The sequence below is a fragment of the Oreochromis aureus genome, linkage group 1 (genome assembly GCF_013358895.1).
Source record: "Oreochromis aureus strain Israel breed Guangdong linkage group 1, ZZ_aureus, whole genome shotgun sequence".
In the NCBI taxonomy this organism is placed as follows: domain Eukaryota; kingdom Metazoa; phylum Chordata; class Actinopteri; order Cichliformes; family Cichlidae; genus Oreochromis; species Oreochromis aureus.
The window spans coordinates 26,061,682-26,083,035 of NC_052942.1; the positions used below are offsets into that span (position 1 = coordinate 26,061,682).

Below are 21,354 nucleotides of genomic sequence, written 5' to 3' on the forward strand. Positions count from 1 at the left end.
GTGATAAATGGGTAAAACATGGCCTGGTGTGGCTGACATTTAGAACCATCATTAGCAGCACGGGGATCAGGATGTGTGTGTGTATGTGTAAGTCTGGTATGCGTGTATGTGAGTTAATATGTTTGTGAGTCAGGATAATCAGTCAGTTAGGTGGAACAATGTGCTACAAAGCTGTTTGCCCCCTTTTTTCTTGTGTATGCGTGTGTGTGTGCGTGTGTGCACATGTGAATGCGTGCGTGAGTAATGGGTAATGATGCGGATAACATTATTTTGTAAAGCGTGGTATGTTTCATTCGTTTTCAGCCCCCAAAAAAAACAAAAAACCTGAACGCAAAAAACCCAAATGAACTTCAAGGTATGAGTCATTCATTCTATATATACCATTACCAATTAAATTAGACGGGTTGTATTTTTCAGAAAAAAGGCAGCTACATTCAGTCAACAAAAATAAGTCTCACTGATCTACGAGCACAAAAAAGCAAAAATGTAAGCTCGGTTGTCTTTTTATCAAACTCTAAACCGCTCCAGCATTATAAAGAATTTTACTCGTAGTTGTAGTTACATTGTTTACTAAACACTGTCATTTTCTTCCTTTATAATTCTACAAGCCAAAGAAGGTAGCAAAAGCGGGATAAAAAAAGAATAAACACAAGAAAGAAAATATTCTGAAAGTTATGATTTTGACATAAAGGAACTAAACGTCACTTCTAAGGGGATTCCCCTGCAGCGTGCCTCCAGGCCATAACACACGAAATTCACACAAAAGTTAAACTCTGAGGCGATGCCTTCGCATTTTACCAGCAACGATGATAATCATTATATATTTTTTTATTTATTTAACAAATTATTATTGATATCCTTTCATCTAGATCAAATTAGTCATATCTTTCTATTTCCATCCATCTGTATTACTGTGTAAAGACTCAAAACGTTGACAAGCTGGGGTGACTCAAAGTTGGAAGATAAGAAAACCCATGGAGGATTCTGTTAAGGAGTATCAGTGCTACTGTATGTTGTATGGCCCCAGTGAGACGCTTTCCACTGCTGATTTCCTCTTGTAAAGATAACCCGTAATGGATTTTCACCAAATACATCACTGTCAAATAAATTGTGATAACGACCACTGGTGCTGTGTTCTACAGCCCCCCAGAGCTGCTTTCTTACAGAAGATTTCATTATTTTCCTCTTTCGAAAACAGCTCAACAGTGCAAAAAAAGAAAAAAAAGAAAAAGGGAATATTGTAGGTGGGGCAGCTTTTCAAAAGTATAATATCATGCATATATAAGTGAAAAAACAATAAAACAACAGTTTCTTTGATTACAATATAATATTAAAAAATAAAATATAAAAACTGCATTCCTCAGGCTGTGTCTGGCTGTTTCTGGCACTAGAGTTGATCAACAGACTCACCTGAATGTGAACCAGCCAGGGAGCTGAGCAATCGGGCGTTGTCATTGGGTCCATCAAACAGTTCCACTGAGTCATTCATTGCTGTTTGGAAGACCGCAAACTGACCAAACACCACTGGACAGAAAAAAGACAAATAAAAATAAATTTGGACAAATGATTATTTAAAGATTTGTACAAGTCTTCTGTGCTTTGATTACAAGACTGACTGTAAGCAGTCTTGTATTTAGGCACTTACCGAACTGAGGCGACACTGTGATGTAATAGGAGCAAGTCTGTTTTGTCGTGTAGTTTAAAGGATAGTTTGGAGACAAAACGACCCCTTCAGATCCACCATACTGTCCTCCGCATGGCGCTGTACACAGAAGGTGATTATTAGAAGCGTTTCATTTAAAAGATTTTAGAATGTTATTTAGATATTTTACAACTACAGCACAATAGCCACATGTTTTATAAAGTAGTAAATAAACACAGTATTTGAAAATATGAATACCAAAGTACACCAAACCGGGGTATTCTAAATTAAATGAACTCACACTGATGCACACAAATTTTGATTGTTGCAAATTGTGGAGATACTACTGCACAATTAAAATTGTGCACGTTAGCTGCAATCCTTGGACATATAAAAACCGTATTATTAAAGAAAAGTAGATACCGAAAGGACGTACAATACCAAACCAATACTAAATATTCATCCAACCTGTTGTTTAGCCCAAACAGGTCACCAATCAATCACAAGGTCAACACAGAGAAACAAACAACGACCTACAGCCAATTTAGAGTCACCAGCTAAACTAACATGCAAAGAGCTGGAGGCACATGAGAACTTGCAAACTCGACACAGAATGCCGATCCGACTGAGAGGTTTAAACCAGGAGCCTTTTTGCTGTAAGGTGACAGTGCTAAGTACTACACCAACATGCTGTCCCCAATATTAATTAATTTGATGTTAAAAAGACACAGATGCAACTTAGTATGCAGGACTTGGCATTGGTATGTAATATGATACGGTGTTGGTCATATTCACAGCGATGATTCAGGTCTGAAATCCTGTCTCACAGAGCATTTTATCAGTACAGCAGTAACCCCTTGCTCACTTGCATTAATGAAGTTGAGCTCTTCAGGCACACAGCAGTCTGCTAACATTTGGTATTAACTATATATCCAATCAAATGTGTTTGCGATACTCTCCATAATATTTCTGCATAAGCTCCACCTGCTACTTTGTAAAATGATTTTAGCAGGAGTCTTAATCAACCTTGATTAAGACTCCTAGAACCTCTACAATGACGCTAGATCAAACATGTAAATGTACGAGTAATGCAGAACCACATAATATTTATCAATTCTAAGTGTGATAAATGTTTTTGAATCTTATTGTCCTGAGAGTAATCACTCTTCCAAAATGTATATAAAAGGCAGTCCTAGTCACTATGAAATAAACTACCGCCTCAGTACATTCAGCTTCTGCTAGGTAAGACTTACAGTGGAGCTATGCCATTACTTGGCTCACAGAATCATATTTCAGGATGGTTCATTAGTTAACAGCACATTTAAATACTGTTAACTGGAAACTGTCCATTCATTAGAGGATGTTTGCTTGTCTGCAAGTGTTGGTTCCATAACAGACTGGAAATCTGCTTAATGGATAAAATTCTCACACGGTGTACACTGGAGCTCTCTCATGACCTTATATAATATAAATAAATATGGACAAAAGATAAACGTAGCCATCATTTAGAGTACAGAACAGTGAGTTTGTTCAGTGACATATTGTTGTGCTTGTCATATTTTTTATGCGTAAAATGTGCACAAAGTTTAAATGTTGCTAGCCATTTAAAGGTTAAGAAGGTTTATACTCGCATCCAAGTGCAGGAATGTCTATATTTTGTTTCTCTTTTATTTATTTTTTTTTATCAAGTGTACTTTTCTTTCAATCTCCAGAGTGGCAGAAAAAAATCACGTGGATAAAGTGAAAAGGAAACACTCACCTCGCCCTCATTACTATCACTGAGCAAAGCCCTCAACACCCAGCTGCTCCTGTGAAACTGCTCAGTGGTCAACAGATCAAAGTCTGTTTGTTCTGGGCAGTCTCCAGGAGTGACACTGTGCGAGTGTGATCAGTAACATATCGAAAAAGCACACGTTGACTATCAGTAACAATTTCCTGAAAAAACTAAATATCAAAATTTTAAAAAAATGTACCCTAACTTGCAGAAACCAATGCCCTTATATATCCTTAACATTAAGGGTCAGTGTAGCCTCATTGTTCCACTTCAATTCGTTTGAAAGATACAAAGAAAAATAAGATAAAAAAACATGAATGCGTTAGTGTAACTTTGCAGTTAACGCTCTAGGTTACTGATTAGAAGGTCAGGGTTTAAAGCCCTAACACTTCCAAACTCCTACACTGAGCCTGTGAGAAAAGCCCTTAGGCCTATCTGCTCCAGGGGCAACATATCATAGCTGACCCTGGACTTTAATCTGAGGCTCTTAACAAGCTGGGATATGCAGGGAAAAAAAATATCACTATACTGTGATACACGTGACAATAAAAGCGTCCTCTTCTGCTCCACTGCTACTCTACAACTAAGGTAACAACATTTCAAGGAACATTTGGCATTAGTGGCCAAACAGTTTCATCCGCTTTGCTGCTTCAGTTATTTAGAGACATAATGTTGCAATGAAGCGTTCAGATTTTAGCCATGTCTCGTTTTCATTTTTTTCCCAGTTCCTGGGAGCACTGCCCATTGCAAAAGAAGCTGGCAAGCATATCATTACTCTAATCTGTTATTCTTGTGTATTTTTTCTTTTCTTCTTCTTCTTCTTTTTTTAATCCAACTGACTGCAATTGGCTCCAAAGTTGTTTAGTTTAGCAGAAAACTTGTGCTGTCCCCAAATATCACTTGGGCCCTTGTGGCTCCAAGGCTTTGTTATATAATGTGAAAGTATTCTGATATCTATCTGGGCATGTGCATTTGTGTATGAGAGTGTGTACGTATGATACTCACAGAGCAGACTATATAGGAAATGTCGTTTTTCATCTCATCATTAAATGTGCGAAATTGGTAAAATATATATATTTTTAAAAAGTGATGTCTCCACTTAACGGAGTAAAAAACAATCAACGACACTGTGGATTCTTTGGGAAAAAAAGCCCCACGCATTTACCCATAAACAACACATCCCATGGCACTATGAAGCAGTAAGTGTGATGCAGCAGCAACACTTGGTGGCTATATATCACATTAAAAACAATTCAGGAGAGAGCTATAACAAAGAGCCACATGTTCTTTCATAAGTGGGACCAAAGTTCTGGTGCACCCTCTTCAAAGTAGTTAGTTCCTCTTGACAACAACACAGCGGGATAAAAACTTTAGTGGCTGAATTTATGTGGTACTGTGCAAGAGCACAGTGTGGGATCTCCTGTATTAGTGTAGTGCAGTTTCAAAAATAGCCTATTAATCCATACCACCAATGCATGACCCACAAGAAACACACCTAACAGTGGCTTGTTCCATCTTTTTGCACCCCCAAGGGAGCTGCAAACCTTTTGCGAGAACAGCATGTGGGTGTGCAGACATTTATATTGCAGGTTAGGTCAGCAGAGGTCATTGACATTTGTGTAAGTGACTCTGAATGTGTGCGTGCATGTGTGTGCACAAAAAAACAGTAGCAACTAGCAAATCTGTCAGTGTCACCTTCCCCAGCACATGCACACACTCACCATGTAAGTCTTATCCCTTCCCTTCTCACCTTGTCCGGCCTCTGCTCTTCTTGTCTTGCTATGGTGTGTATCACTTTGGCTTAGTCCCAATGTGCACCCACAATATCAGCTGTGATCCCTAGTGGACTATAATTATCGTCACCTCCGTGCTTGTTGAAAATGTGAGAGCATGGGAGTGCAAAGGTTATAAGGACAGCCTGAGAACTGGGCCAGCACTCTGTGAATTAATATACTGCCTGGGTTAGAGGTCCATCTGTGAAACTAAGAAGTGACACTAAGGGTGTGGGTTCATATGTGGTTTCATAAAACTGTCTGATAGTAATTTAAAACACAGTATCATGTTAGCCTAAACGTTGTTAGTTGGTAGCCCCTCTAATGTTATTTTTCTTTCCCCTTTTGGATGATTTTGAACATCCACTTCAACAGCCCCTTGAGGATAATTCCCTCAAGCAAAGATTTCAGCATTTCAGTCTTGCGAAAACTGTGTATAAAGGGCTCAAAAATTCCACCAGAGAGCCCTGAAGCACTTTCCGATTTCTCAGTAGCACAGCCTTGAGCCCTCGAGGACTTATCTGTAACATATGTCAAAGTCTTTGAGACCATGTGTGGACATTAAGACTCACTCGGTACAACTGATTTACATCCTAAGAATATAAATACAACAAAACTTGGTTTCTACTTCTTTGCTAGACAGTTGCTGTACTCCCACCTACTCATCCTCCACCTCCTCCCCACTCATATCCCTCTCTACTTTCTTCTTGTTTCCTAAAGCATCATAGTAATCATGCTCTTTCTTTCTTCTATTGATTGATACTTTCTGGATTGATTTTTGTTGTGCTGTAGCATTCAACCCCTCAGGTCTAGAGGTCTTGTCTTGATCTACCCACAATCTCCCAGTGGTGCTGCTCTAGGCTCAGGTGTCAGCCTTATCAAAAGCCTTCACACACACACATGCACTTTGATCATTCACACCCTCTGTCTCTCTCTCACACACACACACACAAATAAATGCAAAAGATGCTATGCAAGTCACTCTCTTTCTCTCACACATCTATGAGCTTTGATCATCGACACACACACACACACACACACACACACACACACACACACACACACACACACACACACACACACACACACACACACACACACACACACACACACACACACACACAACACTCTTGTAGTACTTTCTGCGTCTCATTTTCCCTTTGCTCTCATACAAATATAAAGACACACAAACACACACATATACAGGCACAGCAGGGCTCATGGTGGCAGCAGGAGTACAGGAAAGAGTTTTGAAATGTCCTAAACTTTTAAAGTTGGGTTGCAGTTCATCCAGTAAGTGTTTTTTGGAACCATAAACACAGCCACTGCTGTCACTTCAACATTTCAAGAAAAGGATTCATTTGTCAACAGCGTACTAACCACAATTCTTGAACACAACATATACACAACAGAATCCATTATTTATACCATGAAGCACAATGAGAATGAAATCCGTGGAAACTTCAGGAAAAAAATGGTTATGCCATTTGCTTTGCATGTCTTGCACATTTCAAATGTCTTTATCTAATGACATTTTTTCTCATAGAAAGTAGTAGTAAAATGAAAGTAGTAAAATATATGTATGTCTATAACCCTTTTTATAGAAACGGAATGATTAACACAATATAAGACTTTCTCTGTATTCCCTGTACTACCTCGGATCCAGATTTATCATTTTTACCTTGAAGTTGCAGACATAAAAAACATACTAAGATCCAAAAAGCCAATATGAAAAGTCCTTTTAGACTTATACCTGCAACTCGCAATATATTCTCTGCCTAGATCAAGTCAACAAGCATGTGCCCTGAACACCAGCAGCACTGGCAGCAAATGCGAGCTTGAATTAACATGTGCAGAATCCACAGAGAAAGCGTGAAATTACCGGTACTCACTTGGCAAATTCGGTATAATGTACCATGCTACAGCACTCATTGCACCAGTATAACAACTTTAGTCTTTTCATACTTGTCAAGAGATATGCTGCTTTCATTCGCCTTTTCATTCCAGTCAGCTCTTGTCTACAATATATTAGGTAATATTTAGTTCTTTAAGTATTGACACTGACCATAAACTCAATATTTCCTACAGATGTTTCAAATTAAAAGCTCACCAGGAACAGGAAGGATTATAACCTATTAGCTCTCTGTAAGGCTTTTAATTGTCCTTCTTCCTTCTTCTGCAGAACACAACACATTAACTGTGTTTAGAGATAGCAGCTGGAAAAAGTTCAGAAGGAATTTTGGATCCTTCTTTCTCCCAGAAGTGCTTCATAAAAGCCATATTTATAACCTGCTGGGTGTGAATGGCTCTAAGAGGTTATGATGCATTTCTATTCGATTTAGATCTGGACTCTGACTGGGTCACTTCAATAGCAAATATCCTTTCATTAAAATAATTCAGTAGAAGACTTAGTTCTTAGATTTTCTAAGCTTTAACTGAGCTTCCACTGGTGGACAGTCACCCTCACACTATCCCGTAACTTATTTTGATAAAGCATTTCCCCTCAGTGATTCTTTTACAAGTTTACATAATGGCATGCAGTGCTGTTTTTACACTGTAGAGAGTTCTGCATATTTTTTTCTAAAGAATTCAACCTTGGCTTATAGTCAAGAAAAGTTGTCACTGAAAAGTTCTGATATTTGGTAATATATTTTTGGAGCACAAAAATATAACTTTCATCTGCTGATGAGTAATGTAAATTCCAGCTTTTCTACCTTGAATCTAAATACCTTTTGTTGATGTCATTTGAATGACTATTTCTTACCTGAATGTCAACATTTAATAATGTATTTAGTATGGACTTTGTTTGTCTCCTTTATGACCAGTGCTTCTTATACATAATTCTGCAGGGTTCTCTTACTTTTTCTGCCACTCTATATGCACGAGTGGTACGATTTTTTGGGGTATGTGTGTGCCCATGTGTTCGTTTATGCTGCGCGTGTGTAAGGAAACTGCCTCTAGGCGGCACTCTATTATAGCTATGTCACTCTCTCACTTTACCTCTGTGTCTCTTCTCTCACATAAACACACATACACACATGTGGTCTTACACACAACCCTATCAACAGTCACGGAGAATTCCTTCTTTCTCGCACCAGCTCTTAGTTACCATGGAAACCAATAAAAGAGCGGTTTGAGATGGGAGGTGTTTGTATGCGTGTCTAAGAGTGTGTGCGTGCATGCGTGCGTGCGTGTGTGAGAAAGAAAGAGAGAGAGAGAAGGCAAGAAGGGGCAAGAGAGCTAGAGAGAAATTGTGAGAGAAACATACAGAGCAAATCAGACACAGACAGAGGAGGTAGGAGGAAAGTAAAATAAGAAAGACAGAGGATGAAAAAATCTTGAAGAGAGATACAGGGGAGAGTGAGAAGTAGTTACAGAGAAAAACGCAAAGGAAAGGAGTAGAAGGGAGATGAGTGAGGGGGATGAAAGGGAGAAAAAAGGAGACGGAGGGAGTGTAAGTGGAGATGTATTATTTAAAGAGGTCTCACCCTGTCTAATGAGTTTGGTCTAAAAGCCCCAGGAGCTGCCCAAAGATAGAAAGACAGACAGAGAGACAGAGCAACTTCCCTAACTATGCAGTGAGAAAATTCAATGTGCAATCAGAGCTGAGGGAGCAAAGGCGAAAGACTGCAGAGTGGGATTTAGTCAAATTGTTCTGCTTTGACTATATGAATTGTTTATAATGTAGGTAATGACAATCTCAGGAGATCTAACCATTTATTGGGATCACTGAAAGGGCAGGAACTAAACTGTCTTGAATTTAGGAAACTCTCATCCAGAGAGCAGGCCTGATATCACAGAAATAGTGTTAACAAAAATAAAGTTAAAAAGTAAAAGTAAAAGCAACAGATACACATATACATGTGTATATATGTATATACATGTGTATATGTATATGTGTATATACACATAATAATAATAATAATGGATTGGATTTATATAGCGCTTTTCAAGGCACCCAAAGCGCTTTACAATGCCATTATTCATTCACGCTCACATTCATACACTGGTGGAGGCAAGCTACAGTTGTAGCCACAGCTGCCCTGGGGCAGACTGACATGTGTATATGTTGCACAGTTTTGTGTGTCTGCGTGTGTGTGTGTATAAGTAACTTAGTTACCAGATAGACTATTTTATTTTTTGTTTTGTTTTATTATATCTATTTTTATTGATTAAATTATGGTCTTACTGTATAGTAAAACATTATCCTGTGTAACAATACCTGGGCAAAAGGTTGGGGTTGGTCACATCTAAATCTGCTAAGTGGCAGAATTACCTTGAAATAAAGTCGATGAAGGAGAGGATGAAATAAAATGACTTGATAACCTCTTATTCTTGCTCTTTTTTTTCCGCTTTTCTAAAATACCTACTATGGGTGCAATTATCCCATTCTTATTCTTTCACACCCCTGAATGCCCGTGACTGTCTCCCAGACATTATTAAACAGCGCTTTCACGGGAGACTTTTCAAAGTAGGAATATGTGCTTTTTGTCTATGTGCACATAACCATTTTTAATTCTTACCTCCTTGCTCTGTGGCTTATCTGAATTTTTTACCCACATGGCATTAGTCAGATATTCCTCTCTCACATACACAACCCGTATACACCCTGAATGGCACTCTGGCAGGTGTCATTTCATTGCTTCTCTGAGCTGTCAATCGAGCAGACAGCTCAGTCCCCAATCCCTGACTGCTTTGATAACACACACACACACGCACAGATTTTTTTTAACCAGGAAGTCTCATATTAGTTGCAGCTCTGACTTGTATTTCCAGTAAAGACTACAACTACACTTAAATCCAGATCTGGGAATGGGAAGTGGGGGATTGGGTTTTTTTTGAATGTGCTTGGTCCTGTAAATTAATAATGAAGCAATATAATCAGCTGCCTCTCCAGTGTCCCTTGTCCCAAGGACAGACTTTCATTCCACCGTCTTTAACAAGGTTTCAGACTGCAAGCCTTATTCAGTTCTGTTACTGGTGAGCTCAGAATAGTGGCACAAACTAGCTTCCTTCCCCTTAAGCTCAGAAGACCTTCAGAGTACAATAAGTACTACAATCACAAGCTGCAATCCAATCCAAAACAGTGGTGTTAAAGTCCAGTCCTCCACAGAACAAAAGCTTCTCTGGAGAGGCAGTTAAAATATGTTTTGGACCACCCCAACAAAACTGTGACCTGCTTGAGAGAAACAAACATGGGATCCAGGGAAGCTAGTTAGCACTGAATAAACTTTTAATATGAGAGGGGGGGTATTGTCCAATCCTTATAAAAAGCATGATTCAAACATTACAAAACAATGGAGTGAATTGCCAAATATATATGGTGGAGTTGTCCAACGAAAGTCTATGATTTTGAAAGACTGGACCTATCATTCCTCAGGAAGGAGGCTCGATGGCTAAAGCAAGATATACAACCTACAGTGTTGCTACCAGATAGTTTATAACAATGACCAAGATTCATATGAAATTCAGATAATACAGAGAAAATCTTCATAACGTTCATGTTCATCATTATTTAAATAAACAGGGGAAAAATAGAGAGAGAGAGTGGAAAAGCAAGGTTTCCTGATGCGTCACTCCTACCTTTACATGATGGCAGTGCCTTGTTCCACACTGGCTTTCCATCTGGACCCATGACACAGGTGATGGTATCTTCACCTGCTATTGTGTAGCCATGGTGACAGCTGTAGGAGACCTGAGATCCCAATTTATAGTCGTACCCTGTCCGACTGGCATTCATAACATTACCGGGATCAAAACAGGCTTCCCTTGGTTTTTCTGTTGAGAGGGAAAGTGTCTGTATGAGTAGAGTAGCCTAAGTTTTTATTACTAAATAAAAATCGTATTTACTTTCTTAGATTTTTTTGCAAACTTATAACAATACAACAACCTGCAGTACAGAAAAGGCAGTTTAACAATGAGAATTATGATACTGTTGGGAAATACATTAATCAATTTTCTATTAGAATGTAAATAAAGTTTCAGAGCTGTACATTTCATAAATCTTTATAGTCCAGCATTTCGAAAATTACAATATGTACTTCCATATAAAAGGGCAAATAACCCCCAACAAAACAAAACAAAACAAAAAGAGCAAACAAGAAGAAGAATGAGATGGTGATAAAGTAGTAAAAGACAAATAGTGGTCAAACAGTGTCTTGGATCTTTATGACTTGGAGCTGGACCAGCTTGTTTGCTTTTCTGTGATCGGCCAATAAGAATGAGATATTATGCCTGAGAAAGGAAATGGGCAGGAAGACAGAGAAGGGTGGAGGGCAAGATAGAAGTGAAACAGAGAGATGATTAAGGCTGGATTTTAATTAGAAAGATGGCAGATGAAAGGTAGTGAATAATGACAAAAGTACAGAAGTGTAAGGTAGTGTGATGAGACTAACAACAGAATAGGTGATGGTCTTTTTAAAAACTAGACATAAATAGGATCAGGGAATCAAGAAGAAAAAGGGTTTTATAAAATTTGCCAGAGCAGATCTAGTCTCTACTCAGCTGAACAACTAAGTGCTGTATTGACTATAAGCGTTAAATCACCCCTGGTCAAGCAAAACCAGGATAAGTCACAATCACTTGAAGTAAACAACTCATCGGTTGGCAAGGAGCACCATGTTCGGCTGAAAAACAAAAACAAAAAAGAAAACAAACCACAAAAACTTCTCCTGTATGAGGGGATTAATAAGAATAGGCAGATTAAAATATGATCCAGTCTGCACACTAAACAATCCTGCATCGACTTTTTAATCATTACACCCGATACAAGCACATTATTTTTTTTTTACATTCACTGTTTTGCATTTCAGTGTGCAGAAACACTCATAAAATACATTTTATTTGCTAGAAACCTAACACAACATTGATTTGCCTTGTTCTTTTCACCCTCATTAGGCCTATACTGAGGTGCTATTTTGAAAGTGAATGTTATTGATACGAGTTGTATTTACTATTTCTACTATTACACTCAAAACTATGCTCCTGCTGCTTGCACACTACTGCTACTAACACTATCCCGTGTACCACTAATATGTATCACTTTTACTAAAATCAGTACTTCTACCATCACCACAACATTTCTTCTATTGCTGATAATTAATGAAACTACTTAATACACTTGTATTAAGTAATGGGATAATTTCAAACAGTTGTAATCACTAAAGAATTAATCATAAGCTGTTTAAATCTATTTAATGTAGCCAAATGTAAAGTATACCTGGACATGTCAAGCCAAACGTTTTTGGTTTAATTACCTCTATATTCGATGGCGAATCCAGACATGCCCAGCGAGGCATCCGATCTGAATGCAAGGAAGAGACTGTTACCACTGCTCTCTATCCGCTCTGGGGCCTGGTTGCCTTGGAGACTTGCTAGTAGAGGCCCATTAGAGTCTTCACCCTCATAGATGTGCAGGAAGTCGTAACTTGGCTCCATGTTAAAACTGGGTATAAAAAAAAAATCAAAAAAAAAATCTTAGACCTAAAAAAAAAACTTATTGGGTAGTTTGTTGGTAGTTTTCAAAGTGTCCAACAATTAACACAGAACTGTACGTTCAGTTAGGTATGTGTGCCATTTAATTGCTGTCAGTTTGAGCTATCTCCATTGTAATCGTTAACTCATCTTCTTGCTTTCTTTTTGACATGTTTGATGTTTTCTGGATATTTGTCACTCTGTTAAAATGAAGACAGAAATATTTGACCAAAAACATAAATAACTTAAGACATTTAGAAAAATAGGAAACTGTTGCAACAGCAGTCTTATTATTAGGTTAGTCATTCTGTTGTCGCATTTTGAAAGAGGACAACATGTACCGTCACATTTATAGTCAAAGCACGCGTATGTAGAGTTGGATGTCTCGAGACCACTTTTAGGTGGTCCTGGTCTTGTCTTGGTCTCGACAGACTTTGGTCTTGGTCAATCACATGCGAGGATATAGGATAATATCATTATGTGGAAAACAGAGAGGGTGAGAGATGCGACAGTCAAGTGGAGCGTGCGTCTGTCCTCTCAGTGAGTGAGACAGTAGACAGCGGTGAGGAGGGCTGTGCGAGTGCATCGCAAAAACACATAAATATGCCTGACACCCGTAAACGAAGCAGCATCTGGCTGCAGTTTAAAGACTTTTTGTCTCAGTCTCAGTCTTGGTCTCGTCTCGACTTTGTCTTGGTCTTGACTCGGTCTGTCTTGGTCTTGTTCTTGTCTTGGTCTCGATACCCTCTGGTCTTGGTATTGTCTTGGTCTTGGTTTAGGCGGTCTTGAATACAAGTCTACGCGTATGTGCATAGTAGCTCGTTCTCTCAAAGGTGCATAGACTTTGAATCAGTTGGTTGGAAGTGTGTGTCTGTGTATGTTTGTGTGTCCAGTCAAAGCAATGAAACATGAAGAGAAAGAGATGGAGAGAGACTGACTGTTTGAAATTAAGTGCAGCGATATTGCAAAAGCAGCAGAAAAGTACTTTTCTCTTTGATTTTTCAGCACTATAGTGAGCTATAGAGATATCTTTAGATTTTTAAGTCTCACAAAACATATATAAACTTTTGTTTTGTCAGACTGAAAAATTTGACTTCTTTAGCAAAAAGAAAAAAAAATCACGGATAAACTATTTGACATATTTCTCCTACTTTTTTGAAGGCTAAAACAGGCGTCAAGTTTCCCACTGCAAAATTAGTTATTGAAAATAGACATTAATAATGTAGTATGCAAAAATTACCAAAGTTAAAATGAGTGCAATGAATGTTTCAGTTTAAGGCCTGTTTTGTGTCTGGTATAAAATGAGATTAACTACACCCAAACCCATTTGCACTGACGGAGCTTTAAATGGTCTTTACTAATACCTTTTGCATTAGTAATAGAAGTGGCTCTAAATGCTAAAGAAACTAAGTGTGACAAAACTAAAATAAAAGATCTCACCGAAAAGAAACGGCACAACATTATTACCCTACAAACCACAATAGTAAAACTAGAGTATATTAAGATCTGGATGAAAAATCAGGGACAATGACATAAAATTGAGAGAGTAGACTGTTAAGAAATGAATTACACATTTCAAAATATATTGTAATGACATAGAAATGAAATGAATACAAATGTGTTTTGTTTTATAATTACTCCAAATAGCCTGTAGATTTAAAACATATCATTTTAGGTTATTTTACAAATGAAATAAGATTTCAGGCTGATACCTTTTAAAACAGCTACAAAAGAAAGGTCACTTGGATGTGGACGCTCAGATAATGACACTCAAAACTAGGTCTGTCTTGACTGGAGAAACACATTGTGATTAAATTCAAAGGCTGATCAGGAAGTCATTACTAACTGGGTCATTTTGTAGTCTATTCAAGCTAAGCTTAAAAATAACAGTTACAAATTAAATTTAAACAAATCATGAAAAATATGATACACAACATTCAGAAAACAACCAATATCAATACAACTTAATTAGAAGTAAAATAAAACTGCCTCACTGTTACAACAGAAGGGAATTATCTCTCAAGCTTAAAAACATGAAGCAAAAATTGGGTCATTTTTTCTCCTTTGGCAATCTGGAGAAAGTCCGCTTTGCTTTTATCTCTTTTGCTACATTTGAAGCTCAAGTCTTCACTTTTGCTTTAGTCATAAGCCGCTAACCACTGTGACTTGTAAAATATTTACCACTGAGGCACAAGCAGAACTCGAAATGTAAATAAACACTGCCCTATTACCAAAAAACAAAACATTAAATGGTTAGAAATTCCTTTTATTCACACAGGAATTTCAAGGGAAGAATAGTATCTGTAATCTCAGTGCATTAAGTTTAGTGTGTTTGTCTGAAAAAGATCATTCTAATTTCTTTTTGCATGCAGTCACAGTACTTTTCAATATATATATATTTTTGTATAATGATGTATTCAATGTTGCACTGATATATACATTAGATCATTAGATACTGTTAATTTAGAGTACCTTGTTCCTATGTGTAAGACATTATCAAAAAGGTCACAATGATGAAACACAAAAGACTAAAGAGATTTAGGGTCAGATGTATTAACAATCATAGCTATGTGAAATTTGTGACTGAAAAGCATGCACGCAGGTAGGAATTATACAAATGGCTAAGGTTCGAGATATGCAATTTATTGCAAATTGCACTGTATTTAACACACAATAAAAGCATGTGTTATTATGATCGATAGTTGGCGCTAAAAGCCTCAATTTATTCAGAATGCCGGGGGAAAATGTCAGAATGAGCATGTAATTGGCAGCACTGGATGCAAAAAGCTATGAACGTGGTGCCAAAACGTTGCATCTGTCTTGACATCTGTCTCTTTGCACAGTCTTCGCCCTGAAATTTTAACAGTTCTTGTTTTTTGGCTTTGTTAGCTAAATTGAACTGAACTCAGTGTGACACACTGGAGTGAGGGAAGAGGAGACTCCCAATTCAAGAGGCCTACAAGTACCTATTGGCAGCCAAATGAGCTTTTATAGTGAATGATGGGCAGTGTTTCAGACTTTTAGACCCATTTCTCCACAAAGATTCTTCAAAGATAAAAAAATATCTGCAATTTTTTCCCTTTCAGCAGAGAAACAAGCAGAACAGCTTTTTTGGACTTCTACCTTGTTGTTATCAGGTCTCTTAAACACCACACTGAAACATCTGTCAAAATGAAGCAATTACTGGGATTTAAATTCAGACATATAATGACTGAATCTTACAATATCCAATGACAGGCTATGTGCACATTTATGGAAATGGAACATTAACAATTGCTTCATTAACATATGTATGGGTCAGGATTTGGCAGTAAATAACTGTATTCATCTGAAAATCATACATGTCAAAAGTTAAATTTTTCAGTTTTAGCTTTATTTTGTGGATTGGCTTATAATAGATTATACAGATTATTAGGTTATCAGCAGAGTTAACAATAATATGTAACAGAAGACTATATCAAAAACATACTGATTCTCCACCAGCTGCCTCTTTTTGATTTGATGCCATTCTGCTTCCAGAAAGAAACATGTGCACAGTCCTAATCTTTAACTATTTTAGTTAACATATTATTCATCCCTTCATTGGAGATGCTCTTGGTAGAATGCAGATTAGTCAAAAATGATCTGTATACATCTTTGTACACTTTTAATGCGTACACATCTTTGTACACAACGCATTCGATGACAATGGGAAAAATGCTAGATATGTAAACTGATATGGACTAGGTAATATGTTAGAAATGAATAGACGCTGCATCATTTTATGGAAATGAAAATGATCAACCATCAACGTGCTTAATTCAAAGACACCCCAAAATCTGAGTGAAGAAAATGATGTGGCAAGCTAGTCCATTTTGCTGAAATTTCACTGCAGTAACAACTAGCCAGATGCAAACATTGTGGAAAGACTCTCATAAAAGATGAGGAGAGAAAAATAAAATAATTCCTGTTTTGGGGGCTGTCCAATATCCTGAGGTTTAACTGACTTTTTGCTATACTCTGATTAAAAAGTAATCCTTAAATTTGAGCAGTGTATATACATTAGTTCCGAATTCCCACTCCCATTAGTGGATTTTTACAATTTTTACATCTGTTAATTTGGTCCATTTGGTAAATCTGGCCCTTAGGCTGTTAAAAGGTTAGGATTTCTAAAGAGACAATCTTACTACAAAAACAATGTGGTGTCTCATGAGTGATGTGACTTTTACTGCAGAATGACTTTTTTTGACTCTGCGATGGCAACAGTTAGAGGGAGTCGACACTAAATATAAACTTCTATAAACATTCATTAAAATCTTTAACATTAAAATGTTTAATGTTTTCTCGCACAGTTGGACAAACTGTCATGATCCTGGGCCATGTTGGCCCAGTATTCTTAGTTTTCGTGTATTTTGTTCTTTATTGATGCCAGATTCTGTTAAGATGTCCCTTATTTGATTACCCCCTGTGTGCTCCTCTGTGTATCTGTAGACTCTCGTTTCCCCTCCTTGTGTTTTATTTCATGCTTTCCCCAGCCCGTTATGTCGTGCACTCGCTCCTCCTGTCTGAACCTCTGTACTTCCTGTTTTACTTTATGATTATCAGTGTCACCTGTGTTCCCCGTGTGCTCCCACTTCCCTCGTTAACCCTCTGTGTATTTAGGTCTGCGTCTCCCTCAGTTCTGGGTCGCATTCTCCCTCATGCTGTGTGGATCTCCCTGTGAGTTTAGTTTGTCATTTTCCAGTTTAGTTTAGTTTGCTTTTGTATGCTTTTCCCAGCCAGCAAATAAAGCTGTGGTTTTGAGTTCATCCCTTGTGTCTACGAGTTTGCGTTTGGGTCCTCTCCTGCCTGCACACAGCCGAAACATGACACAAACACTTTAAACATTCATATCATCAGTGAAATCATCGGCATGTCCTGATGTGTCTATTACAGTTGCAGTCGCTGATCTTTCCTGTAACATCCTAATATAATCTGTAAATAATTTTTCTGGCAAAAAAAGCTTAAATACTTACCAGAATGTGCCAATAAGACATGTCTTAGTGACTGTGAGAAATATCAGCATTTTCAGGCACCATAATTAGACATGATTCAACATGGCTTTTGTTTCATGCAGAACACACGACATATTATTGTGACACTTACAAAACCTTAATTAACACTAAGTTATCGGAAACTGTCAAAGTTGCTTTTCTAAGTCAACACCTCTTAAACATTACCCTTTAAGAAAATAGAGCAGGAACCACCCCTTTATCATAAGGGAAAACACATAAAATAATGTGTATATGCTTAATCTGCCTTAAAGTAGCCAAAACATCAATTTTCATTTACTGAGTCAGCTGCAATTGTAGCTTAAGGTTCATAAACATGCATGCTTGGGAAAAGGGAAGGTAAAAGGTTAGTCTTTCGTTAATAGATACAATTAATAGGTAATCTACCTTTTGAAGATGAGGGCAATGACAAAGTCTGGGTTGACTCGGATTCTCCAGTCGCACTCTTTCCCAGGCGGGTAGGGCTGGGGGTAGTTGGGAGACAGAATTACCCCGGAAGGACCACTGACGTTACCTCCACAGGTTGCTGAAGATGAGAGAGAACAGTGAGGGAGAAAAGAAAGGGAGAAACATTATTACATAGCATTGGGCTTGGGGTTATTTGGACTCAGAATAACCCCTGATTGACCTGTCATATAAAACCCACAGAAAGGCAGAGACAAAGTGAGTTAGTTGGTAATGGCAAGTATAGCAGAGATTGGTTAGGACAGTGGGAAAAACCCCTAGTGGACAATATAAGCTCCAAAGGTGGTTGCAGAAAGCAGAAGAGAAAGAGAGAGAGAGAGAGAGAGAGAGTGAGAGACTGCAAGATTTAGTTGCAGAGTGTGGGGCTGGGGGTAGTTAAGAGAGAAAATTACCCCCAGCGATCTTTTATCCCACAACAAGCCAGAGAGCAGGAAAAAAATATTGGCAAGAGAGACAGAAAGATGCATTCAAGCAGCAATTTGGTGATGTGAAGGAAGAGTTTGCAAAACAGAGATGTGTCTTGGGGCTGGCAGGTGGGTGTGAATGGATTATCAACAGTGAAATAGAAGTAAACAAAGGCATTAACACTTGCAAATCACTCACACACAGAAGCACACTAACACACTAAGTCCATTGTGCATAGTGGTGTATAGTCTGTTTCATCTTGGGAGCTTTTGAACACAGAGGACTCGCTACCTGAAGTGAAAGTGCAGGACAGGGATGCACCCTCTAAGCAAAGCGAAAATGGCGCGAGATATGAGCCCAACATTTTATCTACATTCATGCAAAACGTGAGGTCACTAGCAAAGAGTCGAAGGCAATATCAGGGACAAAGAATAATGTGTTTCACACGCATGGTTACAAGGCAATCTCTGGTCTGTGTAACTGTGCTGGAGGACTTCTATATACTGGTGGCTGATAAGAAAAGCAAAAGGCAACAGAAAAGGAGACCGTGGCGTCAGACAGTAAGCCAACTGTCTGTGGCGTCTTGGTGCAAGCTGGGTGGCTGACTACACGGATAACCTGCTACTTCCTGCAGGAGTTTTGAGTGGCTTGTGAAATCTGTCTGTTCTGATCCTTGAATAATTGAAAATAATGTAGCTCAGGACCTTGAATGGTAATCTCTTTTGATTTCCTCATCCATCTACTCTAACGTGACACACAATGTCACATGTGAGACAAAACTGAACTGGATGATGCAGTTTATCAACAAAATGAATGTGACACATTAAGGCCATGTAGTTTGGCACCTGAGCACTATGAATTCAAAAATATTGGCATGCGGCATTATAAATACGTAGGCTTTCTGGTGAGAAAAGCTGCTGTATTAGTGGTCGTATTATTAAAAAGCTCAATGAATTTAATTAATTAAAAACATAAGGCAGGTTTCAGGGCTTTAGGCCATGTTTGTCCTTTAGTGAAGAAGTCAAATGCTTCAGAAGACGCTAAAGAGGAATACAAAGACAGAAAAGCATGACAGTGCAAAACAAGCAAGTGCGCCAGACTTTCAACTGTTTAACATGGGAACTCAATCAACATTATTTCCATCATTTTACAGTGCTTAAACCTTGGGATAGGCATACCAAGGGTGTCTAGTGTCCGTGTTTCTTGTATAAAGATAAATGTCAAGATGATAACACTTCTAGGTGGAGTCTACCATTGTGTAGAGTGTTCAAATGTACAAAATAAAACAACGAGCCACTACAAAAATGCTACTAGTGCCTTTATAATCTAAGTCATCATATTCTATTTTTTTAGTGTGCTGTATGATATATATATATATATATATATGTATATATATATATATATGTATATAAGCCCCCAAACAAAGTGTAATGTATCAGGTGAATTAACTGAAGGTCCAGCTTGGCAGTAAGAGATCCACAAAGAGCTGTACACCTACCTACACATGTTGGAGGGTCAGGGTGCCAGTAGAATCTGTTATCCATTCGCACACATGTGATGGTATCTTTGCCCTGAAGCTGATACCCCGGGTCACACTGGAATGTCATACTGTCACCAGGTTCCTTACTGTCCCCGTATCGAGAACCATTGACAGGGATGCCGGGGTCGTTGCAGGTCGTGGCTGTTGTGGCTGGAGAGTGCAGAAAACAAAGGCAGACAAATATTGACGTACTAGGAGCACAGAGGAAAAAAGGAACTGAGGCAGATGCACTCAAACGTAACATTACTGCCAGTGTCATACTGTCAGCAGCAGAAGGAAAAACAATACACACACGCATAGCAGAGTGAGTCCAAATGGAGCTTATCATTATGTTATCATGCTGACAGTGACTAATATAATTACTCTACTTATCAGAAGAAGTAGTGATATCGGGAGACACATGTGTTCACACTCACCCCAACGAGTTAGTTAGGTAATTTTTGGCTCTCCCTTCTAGCTAAGCATTGTGTTAAGTGGGGATAACTAGATTTAGATGAACTTACATTGCCCGTTACAGCACAATCAGCCCTAAGGTGCTCCAAATACTTTAAGTATTACACATCTACAAACAATATTTCTATTTATTTACTTTTAAGATAGAACAGATCTATCTATAACGACTTGAATTTTCAGAGTTCATCTTAGTTTGGTGTTAAAATCTCCCTGTTGGAGCTCAGTCTGGGGGGAGTTATTTTTTTCTCCTTATCTTTCCTCATGTTGTGCTTTTTCCATGTTATACCTCTCTGACCTGTCTACCCCATGTGATGTTTGTGTAATGTATGTATGGTCGGAAGGGTAACACGGCGCTGGCACGGCTGGCAGCCTTAACCCAATTTCCTTCGGGATGAATAAAGTATGATCAATCAATCAATCAATCAATCAATCAATCAATCAAAATGGCACAAGCATACTTGAGCACACAATTCACTTATAGGCTTTAAAATTGACATTTTTTCACTTTCCTATTTTATTTTAGCTGAAACGGAATAATTATAAGAGTAATTGAACAATATAATTTTATTTGTACAATTTTACATAAAAAATGTTATATATATATATACATACATATATATATATAATCTCATAGGTATGATCAACAGAAAGAGAGCCACAGACAAAATATTCTTGTATAAAATATAAATATAAAGGACCCTGACTCTGACATTTCATTTGGTAAAATAGTTTGGTTTCCTGAGGGTTAAGTACAACATAGTGCTTTGATCAGATTAATAATTGTCTAAAGATTAAGAAAA

The 21,354-nt window shown here is 38.0% G+C and overlaps 1 protein-coding gene across 1 annotated transcript in view; it reads right to left on the reverse strand.

The window, feature by feature from the left end:
• The window catches only part of LOC116333697 (CUB and sushi domain-containing protein 1), a 422,781-nt gene that overhangs the window by 75,703 nt on the left and 325,724 nt on the right, over positions 1-21,354 (reverse strand). Inside the window, 6 exon segments of the mRNA XM_039613940.1 lie at positions 1,411-1,524; positions 1,646-1,762; positions 10,772-10,966; positions 12,445-12,632; positions 18,079-18,217; positions 20,060-20,251. Coding sequence (XP_039469874.1) covers positions 1,411-1,524; positions 1,646-1,762; positions 10,772-10,966; positions 12,445-12,632; positions 18,079-18,217; positions 20,060-20,251 — 945 coding nt within the window.